This window comes from Rhopilema esculentum, chromosome 1 (genome assembly GCF_057945365.1).
Source record: "Rhopilema esculentum isolate cy_ngs chromosome 1, ASM5794536v1, whole genome shotgun sequence".
Lineage (NCBI taxonomy): Eukaryota > Metazoa > Cnidaria > Scyphozoa > Rhizostomeae > Rhizostomatidae > Rhopilema > Rhopilema esculentum.
This window is the reverse complement of record NC_142815.1, coordinates 1,640,470-1,657,739: the sequence shown is the minus strand read 5'-3', so window position 1 is coordinate 1,657,739 and position 17,270 is coordinate 1,640,470. Positions and strand designations below refer to the sequence as shown.

General features: G+C 38.7%; 2 protein-coding genes and 1 long non-coding RNA gene across 3 annotated transcripts; 1 reads left to right on the top strand and 2 right to left on the bottom strand.

Annotated features, from left to right (window-relative positions):
* Nucleotides 1-157: 157 nt before the first annotated feature.
* Nucleotides 158-9,619, bottom strand: LOC135690410 (mitochondrial coenzyme A transporter SLC25A42-like). Its single transcript, XM_065207970.2, has 5 exons — nucleotides 9,217-9,619; nucleotides 6,730-6,755; nucleotides 4,950-5,110; nucleotides 2,675-2,791; nucleotides 158-889 (listed from the first exon to the last, which is right to left on the bottom strand). The coding sequence occupies exons 1-5, from the start codon at nucleotides 9,452-9,454 to the stop codon at nucleotides 409-411; spliced, it is 1,023 nt and encodes a 340-aa protein (XP_065064042.2). The 5' UTR covers nucleotides 9,455-9,619; the 3' UTR covers nucleotides 158-408.
* On the bottom strand, nucleotides 2,819-4,943 carry LOC148960631 (uncharacterized). The gene is made up of 3 exons (XR_016144699.1): nucleotides 3,632-4,943; nucleotides 3,546-3,562; nucleotides 2,819-3,480 (listed from the first exon to the last, which is right to left on the bottom strand). It is a non-coding gene; the product is annotated as an uncharacterized LOC148960631 (long non-coding RNA).
* A 2,362-nt stretch (nucleotides 9,620-11,981) lies between the features above and the next one.
* Nucleotides 11,982-17,171, top strand: LOC135690348 (transmembrane protein 267). Its single transcript, XM_065207865.2, has 3 exons — nucleotides 11,982-12,104; nucleotides 12,887-13,206; nucleotides 14,411-17,171. The coding sequence occupies exons 2-3, from the start codon at nucleotides 12,904-12,906 to the stop codon at nucleotides 14,741-14,743; spliced, it is 636 nt and encodes a 211-aa protein (XP_065063937.2). The 5' UTR covers nucleotides 11,982-12,104; nucleotides 12,887-12,903; the 3' UTR covers nucleotides 14,744-17,171.
* The last annotated feature ends 99 nt before the right edge of the window (nucleotides 17,172-17,270 follow it).

Genomic DNA, 17,270 nt, shown 5'->3' with positions numbered 1-17,270 from the left:
AGCATAAAAAGCCTTTCATTTCACTAAAGCAGAAAGGAGAATTTTAGAGTTGGTTGTTAAAAATTTTCAGAAAACTAATTTATAGGAAAAAGAACTTCCTAGTGGTTCGAAATTTCGGATGAAAAGGAGCTGACAAGAAAAATATTCTACCACAATGTTAATCAAATCAAATTTAATTTTTTCACTCTTAAAAATGTGCAAATTCGATTACAATATCGACATTTACGACAAAATATCGCTTAGACAGCAGAACAACATAGCCTAAACAGCGTTTTGATTGAAACTGCCGTTACGACAAGGCATCGCTGCGACGTTACGACAACGTTATTGTTACACCGTAACAGTTTCGGCGTTGCGCCAAATTTTTGCGACATATTTTCGCGTGTAAACATTGGCAACTCTATCACACTACGATAAATAGCTATCGGGGATTAACACTTTCAGCAAAATTTGGAATAAGTCAAAAGTTGTGAAGCTGATTCCAACTGCGACAGGTCCTTTCACCCAGTTTAGGCTCATCCCTTTGTATAGGCCACCAGCAAAACCTTCTCTCGCAAGAACCTCCTTCAAAGTCTGAATAATTCTATGATATTTATATCCACCCCCGTCGAGACCATCAGTCTGCATTCGCCGCCGCACAATGTCCAGGGGGTAGCTTGAAGTCTGTCCTAAGATACCCGCACAAGCACCAAACGCGAGTCTTTGTGCGGGATGAATATCTTTGACGTCAGTATATAAATGGTAAGAAGATTTCAATGTCTCGTACGTAAAAAAGGAGATACCAGCGTACGGCATAATTCCAAGAATGGTTGGGGTGATTCCCCGATAGAATGTGCGAAATCCCTCATCATGGTAGATCCGAATGAACGCGTTCCGTAAATTTGAGTATCTAGAAAGAAGGACACAAAAAAATTACAAAAACCATATGCACAGTAAACACTTTTTAATTGTATTTGGAAATACTTTCCTTGCCAAAATAATTGGAACACGACTTTATTTTAATTCAGAAGTTGAACCCTCAGGATTAACGAACTCTCAAAATTATTAACGCTGTCGCTAAAGTTCTCCTTTCCATAAAACTTTCCTCTACATGCTTTGTGTTTATTCGTCAAATATAGATTTAGATTGTCAGCGAGAATTATGCAAAATTGATATTAAAGGCAATCAACAAATACTAAAATGGCTTGGGCCATCTGCCAATCAATATAAGCCAATCAAAAAACGTCTGGCTGGTATCAAGCTCACTGATTGGCCAATGTTGATTGACAGATTGCGTGAGCCATTCTTGTATCTGTCGATTGCCTTTAAAGGTCACGTGTCCAGCTACGACAAGCAACTCTGCGGGGGTTTTCAGAAACGTGAGATTTTAAATACTTTGATAAATACACTTTGAAAATTAACACGAGGCTCCTAGTACAATCTACAGTGCGAGGCTAGCTTTTCATGTTTTGCATCGCAAAAATACTGACCAATCGCAAGCCGTTATTTTGATGGATGTTTTGACAAGTTGGGCATCAGCAGCCATTTTATATGGACACATTACCTTTAAGCAACATTTAAGTGGGTGGGGGAAAAAATAAGAAGATTTTGCGTAGATAAGCCAACAATTTTGGCATGGACGGCTGGCTCTTCACTTTAACATAATTGTAAACGCGCGCCCGCACGGAAACTTTCGCCCTTTATTCAAAAATCTTTACACACGAATTCCCTATCAGCTATAATACAAATAAAATAAACTACTTCTATTACAATTACTTCTTTAATATATATAAAATAAAGATGTTGCTGTTCTACCTAGGGATCGTGTTTTGTTTTGGGAATTTATTAACTTTGCAGGAATCCTTTCAAGTTTCTTCCAAACATGGAAATTGTGGGGCTCATTCCGATGTTTCTTGGAATCTCATTCCATGTTTTAGCCCCAGAATGAAAGAAACTTCCCTTTGAGAATTCCAAATTCTCCCTTGGGATGTCAATATCAAGCTGATTCCTTGTCGAATTCCTCGATATCTCTGATCTAGTAATAAATTTACCTTTAAGGCTGTCAGGCAAAGACCATTCATCATTTGGTACGTCATTATGGCCCTGTCATATTTAATTAGGTTCGAAACTGAAAGCCATTTACAGATCCACCCGTCCTCAAATTTAGCACTTTCAATTAATGTTTGAGCCCTGTCTTGAAGACGCTGAAGATGTGCAAGTTTTGTAGCGGACAGACTTCCCCATAATTCATCACCGTATCTTAGATGGCTCTCGAAAAGTGCCCTGTAAACCTGGTCCAATTTCGACTGTGGGAGTATGTTTTTAAGTTTCCTCAACGAAGAAAGACCACTTTTAAGTTTACACTTGAGACTCTTGTACTGCTTGTTCCTTTTACACACAAGGTCAAATGTACGGATAATCGAATATATAAACACTTATAGGACCCTCGACCAGATACAAAAAAGTACAACCATTGTTAGCTTAAAAACGATCAAAAAGCAAGGAAAAATAGTCCGTACGAAATTCCACTTCACCTGCGCAATAAATTTCTCAAATCTATATTTACCAGCGAGGATTCAAATTTGCGCCAAGAATTTGCTACCTCTTCACCTCGGTCATCAAAACACCATCCAAATGTGCAAATAAAATTAACAAAGGAAATGTATGAAAAAGGTTTAGCAAATAACAAACTCACTTTTCTTTCCTGGAAACGGCTAGTCTCGCCCTAACCATATCCAGGGGGTATGTTATAGCCACTGCAGTGACACCTGCCGCTGAGCCGGCAAGAAATCTTCGAGCTGGGGGGAGCACCCTGGAAAAAATCGAAATCAACTTATGCACCAAAAGACACATTGCTTATATTGAAGGCAGGGAAAGTCCTAATATAATTGGTTAGATAAGCGCGAGATATCTGCGGTTCTAGCACGGGAAAGCTGCAACATTCCTGCCCTTTTTATTGATAATTCCGAAGCTTAGAACAGCAACCTTTAAAGGCATTGAGTCATGATAAATAGACTGGGTATACCCTAAGTGCCAAAATCCGCTGAGTCATGATTTTCATAACTGCGATGCTATTGGTTGACCTTGAACTGGTCATATGAACTCACCTCGTACTGATTAACAAAACAGTTTCCACCAATAGCACGTTATCAACAACAGATGCAAATGTCACATGAAACAGCAGCGATCACGCCGAAACCAAATGACCCCCTATAGAGAAAGCCTATTTACCATGACTCAATGCCTTTAAGCAACAGCTTCCGAAAAAACCTGTAACGTAGGGATTTAGGGAACTGACAGTACGCATTTGGTGTCATGTTCGAAGGCACAACTGTAGAATCATGTGTTTTCTAATTGTGTCATTAGGTTATGCTAATTAATGACGTATTTCTTGCAATCTTCATGTTATGAACATGTCATGTTTACCAATAAATTGGAAAAGAGTGATTGCTCAGTGACACGCCTGTTTCTGTTGTTCGTATCTGCCTGGTCATAACATACCTTGTCCTGACAACTTTCTACAAAACCCCCCTGCAACTGTTTCTAGCAACACCTTCTGACAATACCTTGCCCTGACAACTTTCTACAACACTTTTCTGCAACTGTTTTCAGCAACACCTTCCGACAACACCCAGCAACCTTTGACAACTACCTACAACACCTCCCTGCAACTGTTTCCAGCAACACCTTCCGACAACACCCAGCAACCTTTGACAACTACCTACAAAACCTTCCTGCAACAGTTTCCAGCAACACCTTCTGACAATACCTTGCCCTGACAACTTTCTACAACACCTTCATACAACAGTTTCCAGCAACACCTTCTGACAATACCTTGCCCTGACAACTTTCTACAACACCTTCATGCAACAGTTTCCAGCAACACCTTCCGACAATACCTTGCCCTGACAACTTTCTACAAAACCTTCATGCAACAGTTTCCAGCAACACCTTCTGACAACACCCAGAAACCTTTGACAACTACCTAAAACACCTTCTAAAAACCATTTCCTTAAAATAAGAGCTTTTACTCATCTTTTTGTAGCACAAACAAGGTATTTCTGTCTAAAAATTTATCTTGTGTGTGATTGAAAACATAAAAACAATGATTGAAAACATCATGTTTTTTTGCCTCTTCTCCTGAATAAGGTCCACATCAAATTTACGTCCACATCAAACCTTCTTCCATCTAAGTTACTGTCAACAAACTTGTTATTCTCCTCCTTATTTGGACAATGAAATATATATTCTCATGTCTGGATAGAATCTCATGCCATGAATTTCTCAAGAATAGACAAATTGACTAGCTTTTCCAAGAGGCTGATATCTTAAATCAACTTTGAAAATTTTTGACATGTTAAAATTTAAATGAGTTTTTGACATTGAAAGATGAGAAGAACAAGATTTTAGCCAATATAAAAAATTTTCTTTTAGGGTCATAACAAAGACATAACAAAGAAGGAACTTTTCCTTTCGACATCAATCATTTTGGATGTCACATCTTATGGCTGAGTAAAGGCACCTCTGTCTTTACTTTTCATTTGGGGACTCTTCAGATGTCCTTGTATTTTAGCCGGCCATGAATGATAAATTTAAATAGTATAACTTTTTATTTAGAATTATGAACAGTTTCTTGGGGGTAAAAAACTTGAACATGGCCTTGAAAAAAGCAAACATGTTATAAGATATTGGCTAAAACCTTTTTCGTCTGACATTCCTCTGAGCATAAAACGTCAGAATAAGGGTCCGGATGAAAATATACCCAGTTGGGTATATATAAACCTAGATGAAAAATATATACCCAGTTGTGGGTCAAAATACGCCAATCAGAAAAACGCAAACACAAGACCAGTAAAGTTGTCCAATCAGTGCTGCCAGCCTAAATAAAAAATTCCCAATATGTTATAAAAAACTTAGAATTAGGTTTATATCTTAGAATTAGGTGCTTGAAAAGGTACCTATGTACTTACTCCTCATGTGGTACTGTTCTTAATAAAAGCTTCATCTCCTCGTGTACTGTAAATTGCAAAGCAGCATATGGGACAATCCGAGCCATTGTCGCACTGTTACCTCGCCACCAACTTCTAATGCCATATTGATTATAATTTTTCTTTAAAAAATCAACTGCAGCCTAGAAAATATCAAAGTGAGATAAATGATGACAAGAATTTTAAAAAAATGGTTTAACATACGAAGCTGATTTTAAAAAGTAATTTTTTAGCACTTTTTAAAAAGTAATAAAAGATATTGCTTGCTACCTAGCTTCCAAAGGTAGTTTTCAGGACACTGAGAAGCTTAAGCTTTTCTTCCTAGCATTCGAAGGTAGTTTTAGGACACTGAGAAGCTAATGCTTATAGAGCAGTGTCCTGGTCCTTCCTCTTGATGTGACCACACCTCGTGATTCCTATGCCTGGAATTGCAGAGAGCTGGCGGCTTTGCTCACCCTGGGTGAAAGTTTGGTCATGCCAGGGACTCAAACCACGGACCCTTGGGTTTGTAGTCAACAACCTTAACCACTGAGCTATCCCGGCACCAGTGACAGTAGCGAAACAAATTTAGAGCAAAATAAATTCATTTTTAGTAAATGTTGCTGCTTAGTTATATTTACTAATTCAAATGAATCTTAATAAGCTAAAACCTTATTTGTTTCTCTAAAATAAAGTAAAAAACCAGAAAAAAACTCTCCACATGTGTCTCTGTGAAACTTTATAACCAACTGACTTGAAAAAATGGCTTTTTACACTCAAAAATTGATAGTAGAGAGTTATTGAATTTAATACAAAAGGAAGAGAAAAGAGGTATATGAAAACAAAAGGGCTAAAGAATAACTGCAAAGGGTTGAAAACAAACGTGTTCTCTGCTATTGTTTTGTGTGTTTGTTTGTCCATAGTTCACTACACATTGATATGAAAAAAATCATAAAAAATCAAAGAAATTGTAGCAAATTTTGAAAAATAATAAATCAACCATGAAGTTAAATAAACTATGAAAAATTTTCTGATAAAAAATCCATAAAGGTAAATAGATTATTAAGTCATTCCAAAAACAATTAATCAATAACTATCAAACATATTTTGAACAAATTTGTGATATTATATTGAATATTGAGTATTGGAACGTAATGAAAGACGTGAAGACACCCATTTCGTCCCTGACTTTAAAAGGGGCGAGAAAAGGGTAGTTTTTGCTTTAAGAGAATAAGAAACTTCCATTGCTATTCGTTTGCCACAAAATTTCCCTCTTCTCTCCCCCTTGAAGAAAACAGATTTGAAAAACAGTTGGCATTTTAACGACTGAAGCGCCTGTTTGGATTCTGTAGCATCATAAAAACAATAACAGGCCTCTCAGTTTGAGGAGCATGATAACAGCTCTCAATCTATTACTGTTACCAATTTATGTTGGGGATAAAATAATAGAAGTTTCTTTTGTGGGTGTCTATAGAAGTAACTTGAAAGACAAATGTATTTGCAACATCAATAGTACTGATATTACTGCTTTTCAGTGCAATTTAAACTGGAAGTTATGAATTAAACGTTTCAATGAAAATGTTTGCTTTGAGGCACATGATCAGCCACACACCTTCTAAAATCTTTACAGAGAGGCCTTGTTAAATAAATTTTGAAGAGGTTTTTTTAAAAATAATCTTGAATAATATAAGCAACAAAATTAAGAGAAAATTGGAAAAAAGGAAGAAGTCAAAAAGTTGTACAAAAAATGTAAGAAAACTGAAACACAGAAATGATTTCTTACCTTTACTGTGAAAGGTTGATGAGAAACTGAAAGTTAAAATATACAAACAATTAGAATTGCTTTCTCTCTGGATTTTCATTATTAGATGTTAAAGGTAATGTGTTCATATAAAAGGACTGCGTATACCCAACTTGTCAAGCCACCCATCAAAATAAAAGTTTGCCATTGGTAAGTATTCTTGCGATGCAAAACTGCTCACATGAAAAGCTATCTCACAGCAGGATAGATAAATAGAACGACTGAAATGGCTGAGACGATGACATGAAAAATCACATGTTTCTAACAGCCCCCACAGAGTCGCTTGCTTAAGCTGGACACATTACCTTTAAACATTTAAGGCAGTGTAAAATAATACCATATCAACATATAGGCAGTCAACATCTTATAGCATATCAAGAAACAGGCCAAATAAAGAAGGGGAATGAGTATGGAGTTTAGAAAGTAAAAATTAAAAAACCTTTGACACCTGAATAGATATTGAAGAGAGTCCATAGGCTACACAAATTTGAAACAGAAATAACTTAAGCTGAGCAGATAGGGATCATGCAATTAGAAGTGTGATATCAGACTTGAAATCGCTACAAAGACATTGTACTACTGTCCCTGTTGCTCAAAATTGATTTGTCTGTATCTAGTCAAGTCGAAATTCCGCAAAAGGAACCTATTAGATTAGGTGCATGAAAAGACCAACATCTGATTTGGCCTAATGGAAGTGGACAAGGTGATTCTCGGATAAAACACAGAAGAATGAGAAGGAAAACCTTTTTCCAGTTTTGCTTTGTTGGAGAATTAAAATTCAATTCTAATGTTGAGATCACCTTATTACATCCCCTTTCTTTTTATTTGCCATTCAAAGTTTGGCCATGGCTGTGAAAAAGGTGAACAATTTGGGACGTTTTGCATTCCATGACTTTCTTATAGATTTCTGCAGCTCAAGGTCCTCAGAAGTTGGTTATATGATTTGTGAGAAAGTTTCATATCTTAGTTGGTCTTAATTATTCTAATCTTGGTGGACATGAAAATCAGGGAAAGCATCATGTTTTGCTGGATGTCATATTCTTAGGAAAGCATTCCTCGATCCAAGACGACCTTTGATTTGTTAATAACATCAAAATACTCCTCGGCACATATGACACAAGGTTTATGTGATTATCCTGACCAGATTCTTCAGTTTCACCCATATGTTATTCACAGTGGTGGCCTAAGCTCTTGTCATACTTTAAATCTGGACAATAATTTCTGTACATCATTTGGTCATTTTGCAATGTTTATATACTATGAGGATTGTTGGAGAAAAGGTACTTGAGTGTAATACCATAAATCCACAAATTATCCTCCTGGGGGCTTATTTATTTTTGATATTTTTGGACAGGAGCTTATTCAAGGGGGGCTTATACGAGTGGGGGGGGCTTATAAAATTATTGTAGACAATAAGAAGAAATTATTAAAAGACCTCGTTTACTTTAGTAGGAATTTCTTTATGAGTATTTAATTAATTACTACCAAAAGTATGGATTTGTCCTGGTAACTCAATAAAACGCCATAGGCAACATCAGATGGCAAAAATCATCAAATTGAGGGGTCCAATTCAAGAATTTATAGTAGCAGTGGGGGCTTATTCAAGGGGGCGGCTTATTGAAAATTTGTAATTCTAGGGTAGGGGCTTATTTGAGGGGGGGGGGGGCTTTTTCGAAGGGGGGGGGGGGGCAATTCGAGGATTTACAGTACTTAAGTTTCTGTGTTTCCATGCAGTTGTAAAATCCTTGCCTAACTACTCAAAAAGCTCTTTGTCCCCCTATTTCACAAGCATTGGATCCCATTTGCACATGACACCTCAAAACTTTTGTCTGCCAGCACTTTTGCAAGACAAAAACCAATATCAATGCTTTTCTTATGCATGCTATCACCTGAGAATCTTTAAGAAAACTGGTGCATTTCCTATTCAGAATATATCACTGCTTTTTAACAGGTTGTTGCATAAATTTTGATTTTGTAAAATGAAAAACTATTTTCATTAATATTCTTTCCCGGGCCTGTCAACAGTTTCAAGAGATTAATATTTCATTGCCTCGAGCCCCCTACTAAGCGCTTGGCATCAACTGACAAATTATGGTCATGCATAATTTGAAGAGAGCTTTTAAAGTTTTAACATTTATTTAGCAAATTTTGCAAACACAACTTCACCTTTGCAAAAATCGAGAGCCTGCGTTTGGCTTTAAAAATGACATGTCCATCGATCTACATTTTTGATTTGTTTAAATTCCAGGTTTTTCCGACATTGTTATTATGTAAGAAAGCCACAGCCAAACAAGATGGCGTATACCTGTATGGAATGCAAGGATATTCTCGCAGAAATATCGGGTGTTCAAGGAGGGTTTTACCGTTCTTTTGATTTTGTGGTTTTTTGCCTTTATAAAAACCTCAGTTATGCAAGCACCATACCATACAGACAAACTAATAATAATTGTAGTTCACTGCGTCACAAACCTTGGAAAGAAATCTTCGTTCTGTCCAATGGTGCAATCGATGTCTTTGCTACAGCACCAGCAACAGCTCCAGAGAGTAAGGAACAAATAGTATGGACTATGTTTCTCTTTCCTGTCAACCCCTCGTGAAGGTTCTCGATTTCTTTTGGTGTTAGGCCAGTTCGATTTAGGCCGATTACTTGCTTCGTGCTCGCATGTGCAACCATCTCCTGGCCTAGGTCTGTGTTTTTTGAAGCCATCTATATTTCAAAACACATTTCAAGCAACATGCAGGGTCATCTATCATTTTCTTCAGCCCTTTGTAAAAATTAGCAACAATCAAATGATTCCAGATGAAAGTATTGCGCAAACACTTCCAGCAGCAATATTACCGTTGCAGTGTTACCTACTTATAAGTGTTCCTTCGCAGTTCCAGGGTACAAAATTCACGCTAGGGGGAGGGGCAAACTCAAGGGTCACATGTTAATTTTTAGAGTTCACCTAAAAGTTGATTTTTGAAGTAAAGAAAGCCACTGACACCTCAAACCAGAGGTGGCGCCAGAAATCTTCCGACAGAGGGGCTGGAGCTTCCGACAGGGGGGCTAAAATGATTAAAAAAAGCAGTTTTCGTAGTTATTTTGTCAAATTTGCTCCGACAATAACCTAAAATTTCCTCCGATGAGGGGGCTAGATGCTTCCGTCGGAGGGGCTGTAGCCCCCCTAGCCCTCCCCTGGCGCCACCACTGCCTCAAACGGTCGGCTGTAGACCGGTTTCGCCCCATATCAGGGCTCATCAGTACAGCCAGACTGAATGAGGACCTAAAGCCGACCTAGGGCCAGCAGATAGGCTGTCAGGCCAAAACCTCAGCACTGCTTTGCGGTGCGGCTCTTGGTGATATTTCTTAAAGAGACTGTCGAGCGTACTTCTTTTCCTTAAAAAATTGATTCCAGTTCATTTTCGCTAAAATTATAAGTTTGTAATAGTGGTGCTACATAGTTTGGATTTCGTTAGGTTTGCAACTTGTAACCTTTGTTATTTAACACCTTTTGCACATTCGATTGTTTATAATCCCTTCTGTTATCTAATTGCACCTTTAGATCCATTAATTATTTCATTTGGGATTTTTGTATCTTTATTCAGTTTATCTAATTAATCTTGGGAGCAGTATCTTTTGTAATCACTATTATTTTGTAAATACCTAGCTATGTAGTATTTCAATTAGTTCTTGTTTAGGCTATATTTTGGGTGTGAAATTTTATTACAAATCACGGTTTCCAGTTAGAATTTTTATATCAAGAGGGTACCTCCTATTTCTAAGATGGTTTTGAATGTAATTTATGTTGTGTGCATGGAGAGTCGGCTTTTTGTTTTTGCTCTCATTTGAGAGTTGAGTGTTGTGTCTGGTCGCAGAGTTATTGTTTTGTGTTTTCAATCGTTGTCTTTGTCGAAATTGTTTAGTATTTGCTAGGCCAGGCGCTCCTAAGGGATTTTGATTTGATTTTATTTATTTAATTATAATTCTACTACATTACTAAAAAAGCTAGTTAGTTATATAAATTATAAACAAATCAATTAAAGAACGCAACAATAACAATAGCATTATTTAAAAGACAAATTGAAGCAGAATTCTTAAGAAGGAGCCTGCAAAGTAGGTTAACTAACGAGATGAAGGCCCCCCTTTGTTTCAGCGATCTATATGTTCATCTATAAAAGTGTCTCGTTGATTTAAACTTAATCATTTAACGGACTTTACGGATTATTGTGGGTTGTTGTTTATGAGTATTGATGTCTTTAGAGTGCAGCATGTAGAGATATTTACGTTTTTTTGCATTTAAAGTCGTTTAAGATTGAACTACAATTAATCATTTATATGAGTGAAAGAATAATATAGTTTTTATACAAGTCATCTTATCAAGTTTGATAGTTTTCAATAAATAAAAAGCTTTGAGCTTTTGACAAAAACTGACAACAGACGATGACTTCTTATATCTAATGGTGAGAGTTTGGTTGTGTCAAGGACTCGAACCTTCAACCCTGGATACCAGTGCCCTAGAAATAGGCACCGCGGCGAAGGGGGCTGGCCTCCCCCCCCCCACTTTTTGCCAAAAATCCGAAAAAAATTACCAATGAATCACTAATCAAACCATTTTTTATTCGGTTTGTGGGGAATCTCGTAAGGTCGTAGTTAAGGCCCTGTTACCTGAATCAAATTCCCAGTGACACTAAAGAAAACTCACTTTCGTTGGTTATGATGATTATTATGCTCACAGAATGACATTCTTACGTGAGGCAACCTCAAACCCTCTCTAACTTTTACTGATAGTTGCGCTCAATTTATACAATTTTCTAAATAGCCCTGGTCATGGAAACCAGGTCAAAACAAAACCAAACATTACGTAATTTTCTAAAGCTAAAATAGATCTAAGTACAAATCAAAACAAAGCAATCGATATTGCGTCAGACAAGCAATTTGTAGCGTTGGTTGCAAAACAAAGAAACCACGGTTGACGACAGCGTGCGTTAAGTCTAATACTGTCCCTGACGAAATATATCGTTTTAAGCGATTACCTAACTTTTAAGATTTACCACAGGTTTTAGCCTCAAACTTTTAGACCCTCCCCACTTTTCTCAACGCTCTACGGTGCCTGAGAAGTTGGGAGGATTCCTTCCCAGTTTCTTAGGGTCTGGTACCCCGGAGTAACCCAGCCCCCAGGTTTGGCCGTCGCTCCTCCTCTAACCTCCGAGCAATATCATTGCCTTCGAGAGGCTGATATGAGACCGAGGTTGAAAATTCTTCGAATTGGCAAGATGGCTGCCATATCCGAAAAGAAATATCACAAGTTCACTGAAAGATGACGCAATTACAAAGAGTTTTCCGTCCTCAAGATATGAAGTGACCAAATGACAGTGTGAGTTACAATTTATGGAGTACGAACAACAGTTAAAGGTTGATAAATAGATAGATCTGCAGTTTGTTTGTAGAAGTCTTTTAGACAGACAGGAGGAAGACCAAAGGCAGAGGGAAGGCCTACTGAAATTTGTCAATTAATGTTTTTACACCACCACGGTGATATATGGCACCCAATTACATTAAACTACAATAACTGGGTTCCAGGATTTGAGCACATTGGCTGTTATGTTTTTAATATTTTTGTATGTGCTATAATTTGATACATTCTGATATTTCTTTGGTCAATCTTACACATAATTTATCATTTTATTAAAAGTTGGTGTCTTGAATACGATGTTTTAGAGTTGCAACTCTAAAGTGTTCATAATGAGATGATGTATACTCAGTATTACACAGGGCTGTCAAGAGACAACTCTGGCCCAAGGGTGATCTGGCCCCTTAAGAAAAGGTCATATGGCCACGCCCTCCCGTCTCCAGGAGAACTAGGGAAACGCCCTTTTAGTTGCAATTGTTGAAAAGGAGTTTTAAGGATTTTTATAAAAATGTGCAAAGACTTTTACATGAATCAAGGACATGTTTTCTCTGCGATAAACTTACAGGTGCTGATTCCATATAAACAGATGAAATAGTAGCTTTTTTGCATTATAAATATATCTTATTATTTTAACACAGGCCCCATTGGAGCACGGTCCTCAGACCTTTTACCCCTCCTAACCTTCCCTCTCAACGCCTTTAGTATTATTGGAACTGTCTTAATATATTGGTATCATATTTCTCTAGATGATCTGTTCCTGATCATGGCTGACAAGAACACACTAAAGATGTTTCTACAATATGGTTTTTTTGCTGGCTTGTGTCTAGGATGTGATGCAGCTGTCTCTCTTGCCAAGTCTATGAAAATAGAGCCACTTAGTCACAGAAATATCATTTTGGCACTTCTTGACAACTGTTCTCATGGTATCATAGCACTCTTTGCATGGCTACTGATAACAGATTTTGAGAATTCAAAAAGAAACATTCTTCTTGCATTTTTGTGTGCTATCTGTGCATGTTTTGTGGACATAGACCATTTTATATCAGCAGGGTCTTGGAAACTAAAGGTAATTTTTGTTTGAATACCATGAGCAACAAAAATTAATCTAAAAGCCTTCCCCCCCCCCCCCCCCCCCCCCAGAAAAAATATTATTATGCTCATCTTCCCCCAAAAAACTTAGGTAGCATGAGGAAAATACTTTACGCTATTGTTACACTTATTTATCAGGGCTGCCTGCCCCACCCTCGCCAACAAAAAGTTGTATTTTGGTTTGTGGCTCTGACTTTGAAGTACATTTGGTAACTGCTCTTCTTCAAATTGCTAGGGCTTTTCAGTGAAACCAACACATTTCTCCCAGGAACTTCTGAACAAGCCCTTCGCTAGCTATTTTGCTAAATTTGCTGAACACCCCAACAAGGTGAGCCAATCTGCTTGGGAAAAGGGGGATGTACAAATCATTGTTTGCTTAATGCTTACACATATGAAAATTTCCAGGAGAAGCACCCCTACATAGTCAAAATTTTTCATGGGTATCATTTATTTAAGGGGGTAGATGAACAGATTTTTTATCTTTAGGGGGTGTCAAACCCCTATTACACACCCACTGCTGTAATTATGGCCTTGGTCCTGATGCAAGACTTATCAAATGTTTTTACGTTATGGCTTATGCTGATGTCATATCTCTCAGAATGATCTGCAGCTAATTTCATTTCAATTGAATATCCAGGCCCACGCTACGAATTTCAAGGTGAAGAGGCCAAGTTCTATAAGTCGGAATTGAATTTAGTGCTTCAAAACAGGGCCTCTTTGAGAAAATATTATTGTTTACCAAGAAAGTGGGGGGCCCATGGCCCCTCCAGACCCTTCAGCCCCTCCAGACCCTCGAGCCCCTCTAGACCCTCCAACCCCTCCAGACCCTTCAGCCCCTCCAACCCCTCCAGCCCCTTCAGACCCCCCAGTCCCTTAAGACCCTCAAGCCCCTCCAGACCCTTCAGCCCCTCCAGACCCTTAAGCCCCTCCAGACCCTTAAGCCCCTTCAGCCCCTCCAGACCCTCCAACCCCTCCAGACCCTTCAGCCCCTCCAACCCCTCCAGCCCCTTAAGACCCTCAAGCCCCTCCAGACCCTTCAGACCTTCCAGCCCCTCCAGACCCTTCAGCCCCTCCAGCCCCTCCAGCCCCTCCAGCCCCTCCAGCCCCTCCAGCCCCTCCCCCGTCGGCGTTGGTCCTGAGTATCTTTGCATTATGATTAATATCAATGTCATTTTTCTTAGGATGCTCTGAAGCTACATTCAAGACCACCCTTTCACTGTACAACAATTCTTCTGCCACATGTTCTCCTTATGATTGCTGGTTCTATATTCAAGAGCCCGTTTTCGCAGCACCAATTTTTAGTAGACTGGGTACTAGTGACGTTTGTTGCTGTTATTACGCATCATTTGAGAGACGCAAACAGACGGGGGCTTTGGTTTTGCCCATTCGGAAGCACAAGGCCGTTGTCAATGCCAGTTTATTTGTTAAGTATAATTACTGTACCATTTGTGATTGGCAGACTGCGACAGCATGTGTGTCATACAGTTGACAGGACTGATGAAACCCTCGTATAATGTCAACGTAGGACACTATAATAGTGATGTAGAGTTAATTTACAAAACTGTCCTATTGATGTAGAACCAAGCTGTCCTAGTGTTAGCTATTGGCTATTTCATAGAAACGCTATTGAGGTTATTGGGGGGGGGAGTTCTTTTCGAAGAATGTTTAATGCAGGGGTATTAAGTTAGAATTAAATAATACGTCTTGTCGATTAAATTGTTGAAATTGAGTAGGGGGCAAGAGACTTATTTTTGGGCATTAGGTTTTTATCTTAGAGGCTGTTTACCCGGATTTTGTGGCAAATCAGGCCAGAGGTGGCGCCAGAAATCTTCCGACAGAGGGGCTGGAGCTTCCGACAGAGGGGCTGGAGCTTCCGACAGGGGGGGCTAAAATGACTTAAACAAGCAGTTTTCGTACGTTATTTTGACAAATTTGCTCCGACAATAATCTAAAATTTCCTCCGATGGGGGGCTAGATGCTTCCGACGGAGGGGCTGTAGCCCCCCCTAGCCCTCCCCTGGCGCCACCACCACCGTCAGGCAAATCTGGCAAACATAACCAGAGGGTAGGCCAGTGCCCCCACCCTACCCCCATCCTGCCCCCACCCTGCCCCCTCCCTTGGCGAGTCTTGCTACTGCTGCTGGTTTATATAACTCCCTAGTTTTTTTATAAGACTAGATTTTTTGCTCTGGGAGCCTACATACATTATTAACTTGTTACAAAACGAGGCAAACATGAAAGCGATATAGACCAAAGTTGTTAGGGAGAAACTGGTGTTCACAGCTGGTAGAAAAGAGGAGATAAACATAGCATAAGATAAACATACACTGGTAGTTTTTGTCGCTTTACAGTCATATCGTGAATTATCTTTCCGCTAACATACTGGCAGGGAAACCACTGCCCTTTTCTTTCACGGGTACGCCCCCCCCCCAACAATCCTATTTCGTTACCCCGTAAAAGCAGTTTCTTTCTCATTTCTTGCTATACGATGATGCGTAAAGGACCTTGCCTCGATCAGCCACTGGAGAAAATTCCGGAACAGGACTCGATCGAGGTATCTTGTCTCTAGAGAGTTTTTTTTAGGAATGTTAATTTCGAGATATTTATTGTCGATTTGTACATATTACTAGAAATTTATAGATTTATTGAAAATGGCTTTGAAAAAGCAAGCATTTTACAACATATTTGTTAAAAGCTTTTAGTATGTTGTAAAAAGTTGCCTTTTTCAAAGCCATTTTCAAATTCTGTACCGCAAAAAAATTGTTCAGATTTATTGAAATAAATAGACTGTATTACGTAGTGATGCAGATGATGCAGATGATAGTAGATGATGCAAAACGTTTAGAGGGGTTAATTACCACGGATATTACCAGATATGAGAACGATTATCAGTGGCAGAGCCACGGGGGGAATGGGGGGACTAGTTCCCCCACTTTTTCAGAAAGTCGCTCCTTTAGATCCTTGCAAACCTGTTGAGAAAACTTCAGGGAGGGGGGAGGATATATACTTTATCTAGATCGTCACATTTAAATGACATTTCTTGGGAGATAAGAGTTGTATCCTCCGGAAAAAATATGTGTCAATCACGAGAAAAGGGCGAGGTCAAAAAGGGCGTGGACACATTATTTGTCCCCCCCCCCCCATTTATCCCAGGCTGGAGCTGCCACTGACCCCTATGCTCTAAATATTGCCGAAAATCAATGCGCCCCCCCCCCTACATTTCAGTAGCTGCAGTCCTAGATCTATGTACGTAATGTTAGAAATTTGTTTAACCAGTACAATCTCCCCACATCATAATTGTTGTTGATTTGTACAAATTTGTAGTAATTTATGAGTTTATTGCAGAAAAGTAAATTTTATTTTTGTTCTTATTAAATTGTTTTATTATTTGAATTTTCTAAATTATCGTTGTACTTTATGCAAGGGCTGAATTAACGGTGGAAGCTAAGGAGACTGATCCCCCTTCCACACAATTTTCTAAAGGTAAATATAAGAATCTATATGTTCTATACAATGGTGAAAATCAACCTCCCCCCCCCCACCCCCTACATCTCGAAATCTACCTCGGCCTTTGACTGTATGTAATTAAATGGTTGACATTAATTGGCCTTTTCGCTATATTGAAAAATTATTAAAGAAGTATTATTATTTAAGTATTCTAGAATATTGTAGTCCTTTATGCAAGGGTCGAGATAGCGGGGGGAGCTAAAGAGCTTGAACCCCCCAAATTTTCAAAGGATTAATATGAGAGCCTTTATGCTCTATATATTGCAAGAAATCAACGCCCCCCCCCCCCCCGCATTTCGAAACATATCTCGACCCTTGACTGTATGTAATAAAATGGTTGACATTTAATTGGCCTTCTCGCTATATAGGTGGCAGCCTATAATAGCGAATAATTATATAGTATTATTATCAATGAGAGCTATGATGCAATGTACTGTTGTCTTCCTATTTGCTATTAAAAAGGTCCAAGTTAATAGCATGGCCGTCCTGTGGCCGACGAATGGAGCTTTTATCGTGTCATGATATATTGGCATTT